Source organism: Bombina bombina, chromosome 1, assembly GCF_027579735.1.
Source record: "Bombina bombina isolate aBomBom1 chromosome 1, aBomBom1.pri, whole genome shotgun sequence".
NCBI classification, from domain to species: domain Eukaryota; kingdom Metazoa; phylum Chordata; class Amphibia; order Anura; family Bombinatoridae; genus Bombina; species Bombina bombina.
Genome location: NC_069499.1, coordinates 398,883,932 through 398,903,309, shown reverse-complemented (window position 1 = coordinate 398,903,309; position 19,378 = coordinate 398,883,932). Strand labels below are relative to the sequence as shown.

General features: G+C 41.4%; 1 protein-coding gene across 1 annotated transcript in view; it reads left to right on the top strand.

Annotated features, from left to right (window-relative positions):
* Positions 1-19,378, top strand: part of STAM2 (signal transducing adaptor molecule 2) — a 315,996-nt gene that overhangs the window by 248,048 nt on the left and 48,570 nt on the right. Inside the window, exons 12-13 of the mRNA XM_053698304.1 lie at positions 12,794-12,947; positions 15,205-15,383. Of these exons, the coding sequence (XP_053554279.1) occupies positions 12,794-12,947; positions 15,205-15,383 (333 nt within the window). The remainder of the gene's footprint in view (positions 1-12,793; positions 12,948-15,204; positions 15,384-19,378) is intronic.

Genomic DNA, 19,378 nt, shown 5'->3' with positions numbered 1-19,378 from the left:
TAAGGATTTCCGTCAAACATCCTCTTTGTTGTGTATTGTGGAAAGCGTAGGGGTCAAAAAGCTACGGCTACCTCTTTCTTTTTGGCTGAAAAGCATCATCCGTTTGGCATACAAGACTGCTGGACAGCAGCCTCCTGACAAAATTACAGCTCATTCTACTAGAGCGGTGGCTTCCACATGGGCTTTTAAAAACAATGCTTCTGTTGAACAGATTTGTAAGGCTGCGACTTGGTCCTCCCTTCATACCTTTTCCAAATTTTACAAATTTGATACTTTTCCTTCTTCTGAGGCTATTTTTGAGTGAAAAGTTCTTGAAGCAGTGGTGCCTTCTGTTTAGGTATCTGTCTTGTCCCTCCCGTTCATCCGTGTCCTGTAGCTTTGGTATTGTATCCCACAAGTAAGGATAAATCCATGGACTCGTCGTATCTAGTAGAAGAAAAATAAATTTATGCTTACCTGATAAATTGATTTCTTCTACGATACGACGAGTCTACAGCCCTCATTGTCAATTTAAGACAGATTATATTTCTTTCATGTAATTAGCAAGAGTCCATGAGCTAGTGACGTATGGGATATACATTCCTACCAGGAGGGGCAAAGTTTCCCAAACCTTAAAATGCCTATAAATACACCCCTCACCACACCCACAATTCAGTTTTACAAACTTTGCCTCCGATGGAGGTGGTGAAGTAAGTTTGTGCTAGATTCTACGTTGATATGCGCTCCGCAGCAAGTTGGAGCCCGGTTTTCCTCTCAGCGTGCAGTGAATATCAGAGGGATGTGAGGAGAGTATTGCCTATTTGAATGCAGTGATCTCCTTCTACGGGGTCTATTTCATAGGTTCTCTGTTATCGGTCGTAGAGATTCATCTCTTACCTCCCTTTTCAGATCGACGATATACTCTTATATATACCATTACCTCTGCTGATTCTCGTTTCAGTACTGGTTTGGCTTTCTACAAACATGTAGATGAGTGTCCTGGGGTAAGTAAATCTTATTTTCTGTGACACTCTAAGCTATGGTTGGGCACTTTGTTTATGAAGTTCTAAATATATGTATTCAAACATTTATTTGCCTTGACTCAGAATGTTCAACTTTCCTTATTTTTCAGACAGTCAGTTTCATATTTGGGATAATGCATTTGAATTAATCATTTTTTCTTACCTTCAAAAATTTGACTCTTTTTTTCCTGTGGGCTGTTAGGCTCGCGGGGGCTGAAAATGCTTCATTTTATTGCGTCATTCTTGGCGCAGACTTTTTTGGCGCAAAAATTCTTTTCCGTTTCCAGCGTCATACGTGTCGCCGGAAGTTGCGTCATTTTTTGACGTTATTTTGCGCCAAAAATGTCGGCGTTCCGGATGTGGCGTCATTTTTTTGCGCCAAAAGCATTTAGGCGCCAAATAATGTGGGCGTCTTATTTGGCGCTAAAAAATAAGGTCGTCGCTTTTGTCTCCACATTATTTAAGTCTTATTTTTTCATTGCTTCTGGTTGCTAGAAGCTTGTTTTTTGGCATTTTTTCCCATTCCTGAAACTGTCATTTAAGGAATTTGATCAATTTTGCTTTATATGTTGTTTTTTCTCTTACATATTGCAAGATGTTTCACGTTGCATCTGAGTCAGAAGATACTACAGGAAAATCGCTGTCTAGTGCTGGAGCTACCAAGCTAAGTGTATCTGCTATAATTTTTGGTATCTGTTTCTCCAGCTGTTGTTTGTATTGCATGTCATGACAAACTTATTAATGCAGATAAAATGTCCTTTAGTACTGTTACATTACCTGTTGCTGTTCCGTCAACATCTAATTTTCAGAGTGTTCCTGATAAACATAAGAGATTTTATTTTTTAAATCCATTAAGAAGGCTATGTCTGTTATTTCTCCTTCTAGTTTACATAAAAGTCTTTTAAAACTTCTCTTTTTTCAGATGAATTTTTAAATGAACATCATCATTCTGATACTGATAATGGTTCTTCTGGTTCAGAGGTTTCTGTCTCAGAGGTTGATGCTGATAAATCTTTGTATTTGTTCAAGATGGAATTTATTCGTTCTTTATTTAAAGAAGTATTAATTGCATTAGAAATAGAGGATTCTGGTCCTCTTGATACTAAATCTAAACGTTTAAATAAGGTTTTTAAATCTCCTGTAGTTATTCCAGAAGTGTTTAATCTCCCTGATGCTATTTCTGAAGTAATTTCCAGGGAATGGAATAATTTGGGTAATTCTTTTACTCCTTCTAAACGTTTAAGCAATTATATCCTGTGCCATCTGACAGATTAGAGTTTTTTTGGGACAAAATCCCTAAGGTTATGGGGCTGTCTCTACTCCTGCTAAATGTGCTACTATTCCTACGGTAGATAGTAATTCATTTTAAGGATCCTTTAGATAGGAAAATTGAATCCTTTCTAAGAAAAGCTTACTTATGTTCAGGTAATCTTCTTAGACCTGCTATATTTTTAGCGGATGTTGCTGCAGCTTCAACTTTTTGGTTAGAAGCTTTAGCGCAACAAGTAACAGATCATAATTGTATAGCATTATTATTATTCTATAACATGCTAATAATTTTATTGGTGATACCATCTTTTGATATCATTAGAGTTGATGTCAGGTATATGTCTCTAGCTATTTTAGCTAGAAAAGCTTTATGGATTAAACTTGGAATGCTGATATGTCTTCTAAGTCACCTTTGCTTTCCTTTTCTTTCCAGGGTAATAAATTATTATTTCAACTGTTTCTGGAAGGAAGGGAACTTTTTTACCAAAGGATAAAAAAATCTAAGGTAAATTTAGGTCTAATAATCATTTTTCGTTCCTTTCCTCACAATAAGGAACAAAAGCCTGATCCTTCATCCTCAGGAGCGGTATCAGTTTGGAAACTATTTCCAGTTTGGAATATATCCAAGCCTTATAGAAAACCTATAGCCAGCTCCTAAGTACCCATGAAGGTGCGGACCTTATTCCAGCTCAGCTGGTATGGGGCAGATTACGTTTTCTTCAAAGAAATTTTGATCAATTCCGTTCTCAATTTCTGGTTTTAGAACATTGTTTCAGAAAGGTACAGCATTGGCTTCAGTTAAGGCCTCCTGCTAAGAGATTTTTTCTTTCCCGTGTCCCAGTTAACACAGCAAAGGCTCAGCATTTCTGAAATGTGTTTCAGATCTAGAGTTGGCTGGAGTAATTATGCCAGTTCCAGTTCTGCAACAGGGGCTGGGGTTTTATTGTATCTCTTCATTGTACCAAAGAAGGTCAATTCCTTCAGACCAGTTCCGGATCTATCAATATTGAATCGTTATGTAAGGATTCCAACATTCAGTTTCTGTAGGACTGTCCTGCCTTTTGTTTAGCCAAGGGCATTATATGTCTACAATAGATTTACAGGATGTGTATCTGCATATTCCGATTCATCTAGATCACTTTTAGTGTCTGAGATTCTCTTTTTAGACAAGCATTACCAGTTTTGTGGCTCTAGCCTCAGTTCCAAGAATTTTTTTCAAAGGTTCTCGGTGCCCTTCTTTCTGTAATCAGAGAACAGGGTTTTGGTATTTCCTTATTGGACGATATCTGGGTACTTGCTCAGTCTTCTCATTTTCGAAGAATCTCATACGAATCGACTTGTGTTGTTTCTTCAAGTTCATGGTTGGAGGATCAATTTACCAATCAGTTCATTGATTCCTCAGAGAAGGGTAACCTTTTTAGGTTTCTAGAATAGATTCAGTGTCTATGACTCTGTCCTTGTCAGACAAGAGAAGTTTAACATTGATTTCAGCTTGTCAAAACCTTCAGTCACAATCATTCCCTTTGGTAGCCTTATGCATGGAAATTTTAGGTCTTAGGACTGCCGCATCAGATGCGATCTCCTTTGCTCGTTTTCACATGCGACCTCTTCAGCTCTGTATGCTGAACCAATGGTGCAGGGATTACTCAAAGATATCTCACTTAATATCTTTAAACCGATTATACGACACTCTCTGACATGGTGGACAGATCACCATCGTTTAGTTCAGGGGGCTTCTTTGTTCTTCCGACCTGGACTATAATCTCAACAGATGCAAGTCTTACAGGTTGGGGAGCTGTGTGGGGGTATCTGACGGCACAAGGGGTTTGGGAATCTCAGGAGGTGAGATTTCCGATCAATATTTTGGAACTCCGTGCAATTTCAGAGCTCTTCAGTCTTGGCCTCTTCTGAAGAGAGAGTTGTTCATTTGTTTTCAGATAGACAATGTCACAACTGTGGCATACATCAATCATCAAGGAGGGACTCACAGTCCTCTGGCTATGAAAGAAGTATCTCGAATTTTGGTTTGGGCGGAATCCAGCTCCTGTCTAATCTCTGCGGTTCATATCCCAGGTATGGACAATTGGAAAGCGGATTATCTCAGTCGCCAAACGTTGCACCTGGGCGAATGGTCTTCACCCAGAGGTATTTCCTCAGATTGTTCAAATGTGGGAACTCCCAGAAATAGATCTGATGGCTTCTCATCTAAACAAGAAACTTCCCTGGTATCTGTCCGGATCCAGGGATCCTCGGGCGGAGGCAGTGGATGCATTATCTCTTCCTTACAAGTGTCATCCTGCCTATATCTTTCCGCCTCTAGTTCTTCTTCCAAGGGTATTCTCCAATATTCTAAGGAATGCTCGTTTGTCCTGCTGGTAGCTCCAGCATGGCCTCACAGGTTTTGGTATGCGGATCTTGTCCGGATGGCCTCTTGCCAGCTGTGGACTCTTCCGTTAAGACCAGTCTTTCTGTCTCAAGGTTCTTTTTTCCATCAGGATCTCAAAACCTTAATTTTAAGGTGTGGAGTTTGAACGCTTGATTCTTGGTCAAAGAGGTTTCTCTGACTCTGTGATTGATACTATGTGACAGGCTCGTAAATCTGTATCTAGAGAGATATATTATAGAGTCTGGAAGACTTATATTTCTTCAGGATGGTTTAGATAAAGGTTTGTCCGCAAGTTTCTTGAAAGACAAATCTCTGCTCTTTCTGTTCTTTTTCACAGAAGGATTGGTAATCTTCCTGATATTCATTGTTTTGTACAAGCTTTGGTTCGTATAAAACCTGTCATTAAGTCAATTTCTCCTCCTTGGAGTTTGAATTTGGTTCTGGGGGCTCTTCAAGCTCCTCCTTTTGAACCTATGCATTCTTTGGTCATTATATTACTTTCTTGGAAAGTTTTGTTTCTTTTGGCCATCTCTTCTGCCAGAAGAGTTTCTGAATTATCTGCTCTTTCTTGTGAGTCTCCTTTTCTGATTTTTCATCAGGATAAGGCGGTGCTGCGAACTTCTTTTCAATTTTTTACCTAAGGTTGTGAATTCTAACAACATTAGTAGAGAAATTGTGGTTCCTTCATTATGTCCTAATCCTATGAATTCTAAGGAGAAATCATTGCATTCTTTGGATGCTGTTAGAGCTTTGTAATATTATGTTGAAGCTATTAAGTCTTTCCGAAAGACTTCTAGTTTATTTGTTATCTTTTCCGGTTCTAGAAAAGACCAGAAAGCTTCTGCCATTTCTTTGGCATCTTGGTTGAAATCTTTATTTCATCATGCCTATGTTGAGTCGGGTAACACTCCGCCTCAAAGGATTACAGCTCATTCTACTAGGTTAGTTTCTACTTCCTGGGCGTTTAAGAATGAAGCTTCGGTTGATCAGATTTGCAAAACAGCAACTTGGTCCTCTTTGCATACTTTTACTAAATTCTACCATTTTTATGTGTTTTCTTCTTCTGAAGCAGTTTTTGGTAGAAACGTACTTCAGGCAGTGGTTTCAGTTTGAATCTTCTGCTTATGTTTTTTCATTAAAAATTTTATTCTGGGTGTGGATTATTTTCAGCAGGAATTGGCTGTCTTTATTTTATCCCTCCCTCTCTAGTGATTCTTGTGTGGAAAGATCCACATCTTGGGTAATCATTATCCCATACGTCACTAGCTCATGGACTCTTGCTAATTACATGAAAGAAAACATAATTTATGTTAGAACTTACCTGATAAATTCATTTCTTTAATATTAGCAAGAGTCCATGAGGCCCGCCCTTTTTTGTGGTGGTTTTGATTTTTTTGTATAAAGCACAATTATTCCAATTCCTTATTTTATATGCTTTCGCACTTTTTTCTTATCACCCCACTTCTTGGCTATTCGTTAAACTGAATTGTGGGTGTGGTGAGGGGTGTATTTATAGGCATTTTAAGGTTTGGGAAACTTTGCCCCTCCTGGTAGGAATGTATATCCCATACGTCACTAGCTCATGGACTCTTGCTAATATGAAAGAAATGAATTTATCAGGTAAGTTCTTACATAAATTATGTTTTTTGTATTCAAAACTTCAGTCACCTCTGCACCTTTTAGTTTCTCCTTTTTCTTCCTATACCTTCGGTCGAATGACTGGGGGGTGTAGTCAAGGGAGGAGCTATATAGACAGCTCTGCTGTGGTGCTCTTTGCCACTTCCTGTTAGCAGGAAGATAATATCCCACAAGTAAGGATGAATCCGTGGACTCGTATCGTAGAAGAAATAAATTTATCAGGTAAGCATAAATTTCCTTTTTGGAATTATTGCCAAAAAGTTCAACCTTGGTTTCATCAGACCATAACACCTTTTCTCACATGCTTTTGGGCGACTTCAGATGTGTTTTTGCTAAATTTAGCTGTGCTTGGATGTTTTTCTTCATAAGAAAAGGCTTCCATCTTGCCACTCTACCTCATAGCCCAGACATATGAATAATAAGGGAGATTGTTGTCACATGTACCACACAGCCAGTACTTGCCAGATATTCCTGCAGCTCCTTTAATGTTGCTGTAGGCCTCTTGGCATCCTCCCAGAGCAGTTTTCTTCTCGTCTTTTCATCAATTTTGGAGGAGCATCCAGTTCTTGGTAATGTCACTGTTGCACCATATTTTCTCCACTTGATGATGACGGTCATCACTGTGTTCCATGGTATATCTAATGCCTTGGAAATTCTTTTGTACCCTTCTCCTGACTGATACCTTTTAACAATGAGATCCCTCTGATGCGTTGGAAGCTCTCTGCGGACCATGGCTTTTTACTGTAGGATGCGACTAAAAATATGTCAGGAAAGACCTACTAGAACAGCTGAACTTTATTTGGGGTTAATCAGAGACACTTTAAATGATGGCAGGTGTGTACTGACTCCTATTTAACATGATTTTGAATGTGATAGCTTAATTCTAAACACGGCTACATCCCCAGTTATGCAACCACATTATTTTAGTTTTTTTTGTTTACTTCCCTCCACCTAAAAGATTTCAGTTTGTTTTTTAATTGAGTTGTACAGTTTAAAGGTCACATTAAAAGGTGGGAAAAGTTCTGAAATTATTTATCTTTGTCTCATTTTTTTTACAGCACAGAACAACAGGCGTGTGTACTTTTTTTATATCCACTGTATGTGTATGTATGTATGTGCGTGTGTGTGTATGTATATATATATGTATATGTGTATATATATATATATATATATATATATATATATATGTATGTGTGTGTGTGTATATAAATAAATACAATCATATCTGCCAAAAAGGCACCTACCATTTGTGTATTGAGGAGGAAACATTTATGCATGGTGTTAAACATAGAATTTCTACATCATTGTTAAATAATCATAAATACACTGCTACATATTGCTAAAAGAAAAGTGTTTTTATGGACCCCTGGCCCCATCACACAGCTACCACACTGAAGTTACAATCTGAGATTGCACAAATAAATAGAAAAACATTTACTAAGCAAGTCCTACTTACTCTGAAAATGAAAGTGATCTGCCGACTCTGGCACACATTGTACAAACTGAAGTGCCAAGTCTGTCTCACACTGTGCATAGTGGTTTAGTGCACACTACTTGTAATTACATTTCCCATGCTCAATAGCACTCTGCTGTAGCGCCCTCTGGTGACTGCCAAAATGTAAAAATGTTTTCTCCAACATTGGTGTGTCCGGTTCACGGCGTCATCCATTACTTGTGGGAAAAGTTCTCCCCCACAGGGAAAGGCAAGGAGAGCACACAGCAAGAGCTGTCCATATAGCTCCGCCCCCCAGTCATTCTCCTTGCCGCTCTGAACAAGTAGCATCTACCACGGGGATGGCGAGGAGTTTGTGGTGTTAGTTGTAGTTTTTTATTCTTCTATAAAGAGTTTGTTATTTTAAAATAGTGCTGGCTTGTACTATTTACTCTATAACAGAAAAGTGATGAAGATTTCTGTTTAAGAGGGCTATGATTTTAGCACAAGTAACTAAAATCCATTACTGTTACCACGCAGGACTGTTGAAACAAGAGAACTTCAGTTGGGGGTAACAGTTTGCAGACTCATCTGCTTCAGGTATGACTAGTCTCCTTCTAACAACACAGGCTAATGCTAGATGACAGTCATTTTTCCCCTCAGGGGAAACGGTAAGCCATTTTTCTTTCACCTCAGCAAAAAAGATAACAGGCTTCCCCTTTTTGTTTTTTATGCTGGTAGACACTGTTAGGGGCTAAATCGATTGGTTTTTATTACAATATTATACCATTTGAAATATTTTATAAGCTCACATACACTTGGGAACGTTTTTTATTGATCTGGCTTGTTTTAGACACCTAAATCTAGTCAGGAAGGCCCCTTCACTCTAGTGTGCTGAGGGAGGACGCCTCATTTTGGCACTTCAGCTGTGCAGTTGAATTTCAAGGCAGTGCATGCAGATTCATGTGAGAGGGTCCTGTGGTTCAGAAAGTGACTCCAAAATGCTTTTTTCTGTGAATGGTGATCCCTAAGGAAGGTAAAAAGCTGCAGCAAGGCTGTAGCTGGGATTGTGGTGTGTAAAAACGGTTAAATCCAACAATTAGCTCCGGCTTGCTTGTTTTAAGAGCTAGAGTCTCCATATTTGCTGTGCAATACTTTCTAAGCATTAAGACACTGGGGTCCAAATTTCAGAAAAATCGGATATTGCCTTCATAGTTTTTTGAACATTCAGAAATAAATGTGTCATTTTATTATTTAAAGAGACAGTAACGTTTTTGTTTAAAATCGTTTTTATTGCATTGTTTGCCTGCCTAAATCTGTTTAACATGTCTGTTCCATCAGATAACCTATGTTCTTTGTGTAAGAGACCTATCAAAGATGGGAGTGATAAACCCAGTCCCCTCCGGGGAACAAGGTCTAGGGTTTTACTCAAACCTGTTTGTGGTTCCCAAAAAAGAGGGAACTTTCAGGCCAATTCTGGATTTAAAGATATTAAACAATTTCCTCAGAGTTCCATCCTTCAAGATGGAAACCATTCGGACAATCTTACCAACAATCCAGCAGGGTCAATTTTTGACTACCGTGGATCTGAAGGATGCGTATCTGCATATCCCAATCCACAAATCTCATCATCAGTTCCTGAGGTTCGCCTTTCTGGACAAACATTACCAGTTTGTGGCTCTTCCATTCGGTTTAGCCAACGCTCCCAGAATTTTCACAAAGGTGCTAGGGTCCCTTCTAGCGGTCCTAAGACCGAGGGGCATCGCTGTAGCACCTTATCTAGACGACATCCTAATCCAAGCGTCGTCTCTTTCCAAAGCGAGGGCTCATACAGACATTGTGTTGGCTTTTCTCAGATCTCACGGGTGGAAAGTGAACATAGAAAAAAGTTCACTGTCACCGCCCACAAGGGTTCCTTTTCTGGGAACAATAATAGATTCTGTGGAAATGAAGATCTTTCTCACAGACGTCAGAAAGACAAAGCTTCTAAAAGCTTGTCGAGTTCTTCACTCTATTCCTCAACCCTCCATAGCTCAATGCATGGAAGTAATAGGACTAATGGTCGCAGCAATGGATGTGGTTCTTTTTGCTCGAATTCATCTAAGACCATTACAGCTGTGCATGCTCAATCAGTGGAATGGGGACTATACAGACTTGTCTCCCCAAATTCAAGTAGACCAGGTAACCAGGGACTCACTTCTCTGGTGGTTGACCCAGGATCACCTGTCTCAGGGAATGAGTTTCCGCAGACCGGAGTGGGTCATCGTCACGACCGACGCCAGCCTCTTGGGGTGGGGCGCGGTCTGGGACTCTCTGAAAGCTCAGGGCCTATGGTCGCGGGAAGAGTCGCTTCTCCCGATAAACATTTTGGAACTAAGAGCTATATTCAATGCGCTCCTGGCTTGGCCTCAGCTAGCGGAAGCCAGGTTCATAAGATTTCAGTCGGACAACATAACAACTGTTGCGTACATCAATCATCAGGGGGGAACAAAGAGTTCCCTAGCGATGAAGGAAGTAACCAAGATAATCCAATGGGCAGAGAATCACTCCTGCCATCTATCTGCTATTCACATCCCAGGAGTAGACAACTGGGAGGCGGACTATTTGAGTCGTCAGACTTTCCATCCGGGGGAGTGGGAACTCCATCCGGAGGTCTTTGCTCAGTTAACCCAATTATGGGGCATTCCAGACATGGATCTAATGGCGTCCCGTCAGAACTTCAAGATTCCTTGCTACGGGTCCAGATCCAGGGATCCCAAGGCGACTCTAGTGGATGCATTAGTGGCGCCTTGGTCGTTCAACCTAGCATATGTGTTTCCACCGTTTCCTCTCCTCCCCAGGCTCATAGCCAGGATCAAACAGGAGAAGGCCTCGGTGATTCTGATAGCTCCTGTGTGGCCACGCAGGACTTGGTATGCAGACCTGGTGAATATGTCATCGGCTCCACCATGGAAGCTACCTTTGAGACAGGACCTTCTAGTACAAGGTCCATTCGAACATCCCAATCTAGTTTCTCTGCAGCTGACTGCTTGGAAATTGAACGCTTGATTTTATCCAAGCGTGGGGTTTCAAATTCTGTGATTGATACTCTGGTCCAAGCCAGAAAACCTGTGACTAGAAGGATTTACCATAAAATATGGAAAAAATATATCTGTTGGTGTGAATCCAAAGGATTCTCCTGGAGTAAGATTAAAATTCCAAAGATTCTCTCCTTTCTACAAGAAGGTTTGGATAAAGGATTGTCAGCTAGTTCTCTAAAAGGACAGATTTCTGCATTATCCGTCTTGTTGCACAAACGACTGGCAGCTTTGCCAGATGTACAAGCTTTTGTTCAGGCTTTGGTTAGAATCAAGCCTGTTTACAGACCCATGACTCCTTGGAGTCTAAATTTAGTTCTTTCAGTTCTTCAAGGGGTTCCGTTTGAACCTTTACATTCCATAGATATTAAGTTACTATCTTGGAAAGTTCTGTTTTTGGTTGCTATTTCTTCTGCTAGAAGAGTTTCTGAATTATCTGCTTTGCAGTGTGATCCACCCTATCTGGTGTTCCATTCAGATAAGGTTGTTTTGCGTACTAAGCCTGGTTTTCTTCCAAAAGTTGTTTCCAACGAGAACATCAACCAGGAAATAGTTGTTCCTTCTTTGTGTCTGAATCCAGTTTCAAAGAAGGAACGTTTATTACACAATTTAGATGTTGTTCGTGCTTTAAAGTTCTATTTAGAAGCAACAAAAGATTTTAGACAAACCTCATCCTTGTTTGTTGTTTACTCTGGTAAGAGGAGAGGTCAAAAAGCTACTGCTACCTCTCTCTCTTTCTGGCTGAAAAGCATTATCCGCTTGGCTTATGAGACTGCCGGACGGCAGCCTCCTGACCGTATCACAGCTCACTCTACTAGGGCTGTGGCTTCCACATGGGCCTATAAGAACGAGGCTTCTGTTGACCAGATATGTAAGGCAGCGACTTGGTCTCCTCTGCACACTTTTGCCAAATTCTACAAATTTGATATTTTTGCTTCTTCGGAGGCTGTTTTTGGGAGAAAGGTTTTGCAAGCCGTGGTGCCTTCTGTTTAGGTAACCTGATTTGCTCCCTCCCTTCATCCGTGTCCTAAAGCTTTGGTATTGGTTCCCACAAGTAATGGATGACGCCGTGGACCGGACACACCAATGTTGGAGAAAACAGAATTTATGCTTACCTGATAAATTACTTTCTCCAACGGTGTGTCCGGTCCACGGCCCGCCCTGGTTTTTTTTAATCAGGTTGAAAAATGTTTTCTTTATACACTACAGTCACCACGGCACCCTATAGTTTTTCCTTTTTCTCCTAACCGTCGGTCGAATGACTGGGGGGCGGAGCCAGAGGGGGAGCTATATGGACAGCTCTTGCTGTGTGCTCTCCTTGCCTTTCCCTGTGGGGGAGAACTTTTCCCACAAGTAATGGATGACGCCGTGGACCGGACACACCGTTGGAGAAAGTAATTTATCAGGTAAGCATAAATTCTGTTTTTTTTTTTTAATAATAGTTGTTTGCCTCATGGGGCCCACTGGGCCCCTGACAGGAGTTGCCCTATTCACCCACTGATGGCGGCCCTGACAACAGCATCGTACAGGGTACGGCGCTGGTCGTTAAGGGGTTAAAGCAATAAATAGTACTGAAAAGGTTTATCTGTTCCTTAGAGCAACAGCGAAGATGCCAAGAGAACAAAGCAAATTAGATACCTAGAAGTAAATGAGAAAGTGTTTAAAATTGCATGCTCTATCTGAATCATATGAGATTCTTTTTGACCTCACTTTTTTTACCTCACTGTTTGTTTTTATGGTGGATTATTACAACCACGTATCCCAAATATCTCATTCTACACTATTAGGCCATTTTCCAATATGCCTACTGATAATCCACTTCTCTGCATTCTTTAATACAGTTTATAATAACTCTCTTATCTGAAAACGGTTTGCTCCCGTTGTCTCAGTGGAGTAGCACTCATTACCTTCTTACCTGTCTATTCTTATATTTAGTATATATTTTTTTAAATAATATTGCTTATTTACTTTTATTTATTTTTTTAACTAGAAAACATTCCGAACTCTCAGAACTGAATGTGAAAGTCCTTGAGGCATTAGAATTGTATAATAAACTTGTGAATGAAGCTCCAATGTATTCAATGTACAGCAAGCCACCTCCCCAGGCACATTATGCTACCACTTCAATGGGCGTATCCATGCAGGTTAGTGCTTGTTTAAAGGGACAGTATACCGTAAAATAATGTTTCCCTTAATGTATTGCCAATGATTTGTTGTACCAGGTGCAAGTATGAGAAATTGCATTTTCAGGTTTATTTGTGTATATTAAATCGCTGGTTTTGTGCTTTTCAAGCCACGACCTATTAAAATGAGCTTGCAGGTAAAATCAGATCTCATTATATTATCACTTTCTGTAAACAGACATGCTTCTTCATTTTATAGCTGTGTATAAAGCAAAGACCAATAAATACTTAGAGAGAACAATGGAAAATTAACATTTTTAATACTTAACTATCCTACACCCCACTGGGAATGTTATTTCCTATGCTAGCTATATTTACAAAGCTTAGCAATAGCCTATACTTAAGTATAGAAACATTCAGTATACATAGGGATGCCACAGGCTGTCAGCTATTTCAAATGCCAACATAATTGTAAAGGGGCTACTTGTAAACAATTTAATACACTCCAGTAGGTTAAGTGGATTTAAAGGAGATTATTTTTTTGGGTAAACTGTCCCTTTTAATTCATGTTATTTAAATTATGCTGTACCTATGATTGTTTTTGTTTCTTCCAATAAACATCCAATCAGTGTGTGGCGTATGACACTCTTGAGGTCCAACCCTTTGAAAGCCCTTAGGAAGCTTATGTAGAGATTGGGTGGGATGGCAGGCTCCCATCTTTCTGTAGCCCATCACTTGAAGGGGCAGGCTCCCATCTTTCTGTAGCCCATCACTTGAAGGGGCAGGCTCCCATCTTTCTGTAGCCCATCACTTGAAGGGGCAGGCTCCCATCTTTCTGTAACCCATCACTTGAGAGCACAGGCTCCCATCTTTCTGTAACCCATCACTTGAAGGGGCAGGCTCCCATCTTTCTGTAACCCATCACTTCAAGGGGCAGGCTCCCATCTTTCTGTAACCCATTACTTGAAAGCGTAGGCTCCCATCTTTCTGTAGCCCATCACTTGAAGGGGCAGGCTCCCATCTTTCTGTAACCCATCACTTGAAGGGGCAGGCTCCCATCTTTCTGTAACCCATCACTTGAAAGGGCAGGCTCCCATCTTTCTGTAACCCATCACTTGAAGGGACCGGCTACAATCTTTCTGTAACCCATCACTTGAAGGGGCAGGCTCCCATCTTTCTGTAGCCCATCACTTGAAGGGGCAGGCTCCCATCTTTCTGTAGCCCATCACTTGAAGGGGCAGGCTCCCATCTTTCTGTAGCCCATCACTTGAAGGGGCAGGCTCCCATCTTTCTGTAGCCCATCACTTGAAGGGGCAGGCTCCCATCTTTCTGTAACCCATCACTTGAAAGCACAGGCTCCCATCTTTCTGTAACCCATCACTTGAAGGGGCAGGCTCCCATCTTTCTGTAACCCATCACTTCAAGGGGCAGGCTCCCATCTTTCTGTAACCCATTACTTGAAAGCGTAGGCTCCCATCTTTCTGTAGCCCATCACTTGAAGGGGCAGGCTCCCATCTTTCTGTAACCCATCACTTGAAGGGGCAGGCTCCCATCTTTCTGTAACCCATCACTTGAAAGGGCAGGCTCCCATCTTTCTGTAACCCATCACTTGAAGGGACCGGCTACAATCTTTCTGTAACCCATCACTTGAAGGGGCAGGCTCCCATCTTTCTGTAGCCCATCACTTGAAGGGGCAGGCTCCCATCTTTCTGTAGCCCATCACTTGAAGGGGCAGGCTCCCATCTTTCTGTAGCCCATCACTTGAAGGGGCAGGCTTCCATCTTTCTGTAACCCATCACTTGAAGGGGGGGGGGCTCCCATCTTTCTGTAGCCCATCACTTGAAGGGGCAGGCTCCCATCTTTCTGTAGCCCATCACTTGAAGGGGCGGGCTCCCATCTTTCTGTAGCCCATCACTTGAAGGGGCAGGCTCCCATCTTTCTGTAGCCCATTACTTGAAGGGGCAGGCTCCCATCTTTCTGTATCCCATAACTTGAAGGGGCAGGCTCCCCTGTTTCTGTAGCCCATCACTTGAAAGGGCAGGCTCCCCTGTTTCAGTAACCAATCACTTGAAAGGACAGGCTCCCGTCTCTCTGCTACTCATAAACATTTGCCCCCTGTCACGAAGGGGTTAATATTGCCAAAATTGCAGTAGTTTCGTACGAATGCAGCCTTTTCCTGTAGTTCGTATCTGGACTGCATTTTTAATCTTTATATATTTTCCTAGGTAGTGCATGGAAAACTGTTTATTTGCTATAGTAAACTGATGTTTTCTTTTAGGGCTACCACAACCAACCTCAAGGAGGGAACTACATGGTACAGGGCATGCCACATGTCCATGCACAGACACTGCCACAAGCTTACAGCATGAACCATGATCCGATTGGGCCACTGAGGTCACTGCCACCAACTATAAATTCTACAGTAACGACACAGTCTGCTCAAACACAATATCTGAGGTATTTTCCTGCTGTATTTTAATATCTTACAATTTTTGTAGCTGTAATTATCAAAATTCAGTAATTTAAACATGCAATATTACATTGACCAGTGATTCATAGTTCCTGAACCAAATATAATACATTTGGGAAAATGCTGCAAGATGTTATATATTAGGTTCATACAAAACAGCTAGTTATACATATTGCATTAGTAAGCTTATTCTATCCACCCAAAACATTATAAACATTCTATATTACACTAATCTACCTACCGGCATTATGCTTGATAAATAGCAATTTCGCAAAGTCCGTTAGTTGATTTATGATAACTTTTCATTCCATCATTTTGCAAGTACATTACAAGTTCAAGTGTAATAAAAATACTACTCTATTATATTTGTTATTGCTCCAATAAATACAGATTTAATTGAATTTATAATACAAGCTGCTGCATAGGAGCTGTGATTACTATAGATTAAAAGCAGTAATGTAGATTGCACATGTGCTCCCCACTACTGCTGCTGTGCACAGGATATTTGCATTTGAGATCCGATTGGAGGGGGGCGTGTTAAGTTATCTCACAGCTCAGCCCTTTCCTTAGGGAGTTCCAGTATCACAGTGCTAAAACACAGGAGTGAGATTTTTACAGGTACATTTTAAAAATATTACTTACTTGAAAAATCATGTTTATTTCTTTGTTTTTTGGCTGCTTTTACTATTGGCTACGGAAAAATGTGTCCAGGTCACTACACTGGCCCTTTAAGTGGGCAAAGCGTGGAGTCTCATCACAAAAGTTTAACACCAAAATAATAAGCCCTATCAGTCTCAATACATTAGAACTGGTTATATTAGAGCTAAACAAGAGTTGTCCCTACTTCTAAAAAAATCAAACTTACAACATATGTAATAGTAGTCAATTTTATTTATTTCCTATGGCATGGAGAGTCCATGAATCATTCCAATTACTAGTGAGATATTCACTCCTGGCCAGCAGGAGGAGGCAAATAGCACCCCAGCATAGCTGTTAAGTGTCACTTTGCTTACCCATAAACCTCAGTCATTCTCTTTGCCTCTGTCAAGGGAGGATGTGGGAAGATGCTGTCTGAAGATATTTAATCATTTAATGGGTACTTTTCCCTGCAAGCAAGGATTTGGGGCTATGCTGAGTCCATGTCAATCTCTTTAGTAAGAGTAATGGTGGCTTTTAGCAGTTAGAAGTTAAGCAAAAACCAGCTAGCCGTCTTCTAACAAAAATGCTACCCCTTTATAGAAAACCAGGTTTGGTTACCCTGTTCTTTCCTTTTCTACAGGTCCCTGACAGACGTTGAGATATTTGTAACACCTTAGAAGATATTCTCTGCCTGACAGCAGCATCGACAGGTTAGAAGGTATCAGCACTCCAAGGGTTAATCTCCCTGTGGATTTTTAATCTTGAGAAGCAAGTTATCTAACCTGATTACACAGATCCTAAGATTGTTTCTTGGTGGTTGTGTTACATTGTTCGGGGCACTGCATCTAAATGGGATTATGAGGCTGACATAATTCTTTTGAAACAGTGTTTTCAATTACTTGCGCTTTGAGAGACGTTATTTGGGGCACTTTATTATGTTTGAATAAGGCATTATTTTTTCCTATATGGCAACCAGTTGCAAGGAAAGTGGATAGATCGCAAGACTAGTAATTTTTATTCTGTCCTTTCGCGCCGTATTTTAGTTGATGCCGCAGTTTATTCTAAGTTGCGGTCAGGTGACCGTTTTACTCCGCACTTCCGCTTTTTGTTTCTGCTCAGAGCGAAGTTCGTAGCGTTGTTTGTGGATGCTCTCAGTGTCTGCTCCTTTTTGTCTCTTCTCATTTGGTCCAGTATTTATCAATTCTAGTGGGATTGATTGTCTGTCTGTCCTAGGAGTGGTAAGCCCTCAGCAGAACTGAGGTACATATTGTTTTTCGGTTTCACAATATTTGAGACTAATTTTTTTTCAGTAAATTTCTGGTGGCTCCCAATTACCTTTCAGTTATCAACACTAATTATAAAGATGGGTCTTTTGAAAAATGTTTGTTTTGCTCGGAGGCGAAAGTTATTCCTCCTGTGCAGTTTTTAGAGCCATCTCTGCTCTTGGCAAGAGAACTTCTATTCCTATTGAAGATAGTTGTTCTTTCAAGGATCCCATGGATAAGAAGCTTTTTCTTCTTAAATGGGAAAAGTCCACAGCTACATTCATTACTTTTTGGATTTCAGAAGACAACCCAGCCAAAGGCTTAAATTCCTCCCCCACTTCCCTCATCCCCCAGTCATTCTTTGCTTTTCATCACAGGAGGTTGGCAGAGAAGTGTCATAAGTTTGAAGATTAACAACAAAGTTATGTTTCTAGTTCATATTATCGAACTTTCGGGTTGATTTTTCTTGGACCTTAGTTCTGGAGTGTTCTTGTACCAGGCAGGTACTGGTCGGACGCTATCTGCTGTTCCTTGGGTTCATGTCACCCTCATGGTGCTGATTATCCTGTCGGATTCTGTATGTCGCTTTGATCTATTGATATGAACTCCGGGCTCATATCCTACTACGAAGTATGGAGGCCTAGTGTGTAGATCCAACGCTTCTGGAAGGAAGGTTGTGAGCTCTTATTTTAGTTGGTCTTTTTCTCCCAAATTGCTGGGGATACGTGACCGACTTTTTAAGACATCATCATGGTTTCTAAAGGTCCCTGTGGACTCGGAACCGTAGTTTTACATCCCTTTAGGGTTTGGAAATGTGTATGACCTTGGGAGGTCTAGTATTCCGGGTGGTGGATGATTTTCGTTTTTACTTTCGGTAGCCTAGTCACATTCCTTTGGGCGGTGGCAGAGTCTCCTTTTCTTCCCGTCTTGGGTTGGGTCATCTGTGTCTGGAAGTGCGGGCATGTCCTTCCCTTTCTCAGCGTCTCATTTGCGCTAGTGCTTGGAGTGCAGGGGGGTTGATCACCCCATCCTTTCTGCCAGGAGCGGCGAGTCTCCCATAGTTATTCCTATTACAGGTTTTTCGGGAGTCTGATCCTGGGAAGATATCTGGAGACAATATAGTCTTCTTAATCTAGGAACTGCCCCTTGTCCTACCGTGGTCTTTAGACTCTCTCGGGTGCTTCAACCTTATGGAGATCTAGCCTTTAGGCTTGCGAGTAGGTGGTCAGGGGTCAGATACAGACCTTCGCCTATCTGGAGTCAAGAAAATTACCATTTATATAGACCAGCGTGTAGATCAGGTGGTTAAGACTGTCTACAAAGGATTAACTTATGATCCGATGTGATTGCTGTCTTCTTAAAATGGTCAGGAGTTTTTTAGACTCTTGGGTTTGTGGCTGTTGCTGGTACTCTACGTCTGGGGTCTTTAGATGGTGGAAGGCTCGGTCTTGGGTGTGCCCCTAACTATAGGAGGCTGCTTATGGGTTCCTCAGGCGGTTAGGTCTTGCGATTATTCTCGAGGACTCTGGCTTAGGACCATGTCTCTTTCCTGGATCGGGCATGGGCGGTTCAGTTTAGCCTTAGGGTTTGGATCTCCCGCCTGTCCCTTGAGGGGACCTGGTGCTTTGACTCTCATGGGAGATTAATAGCTGCTTGAGGCTTAAGATTGAGGTCTCTTCACGGGTCCCTACTTGTCTTCAGGTGCATCTAATGCTTCCTGGTAGACTTCCAGTTGTCGTATAAACTGGGCTGGCGATTTGGTCCGAAGGGTCTCGCCTCTATTGGTAGGGTGGTTACCGTTTCTTTCTTCCTCTTCTCCTCACCTAGGGTGGGGGATGGGTGCTTGCGTTGCTCTCCTCAATTTGGAGGTACCTCAGTATCCGTGAAGGCCTGTGGGTCCTTGGGTTCTCGCATCAGATGGTCTTCTCCCTTTCTTAGGTAATCAGGATCATGGGGCTGGATTCTGGTATTGGGATGCTGTGGATCAGAATACGTTCTTCCCCTTGGGAGTGTTCCTTCTTTATGGAAGGCAACAGTGTAGGGGTTCTGGGCCCTGAGCATGAAGTTCCTGTCATGGC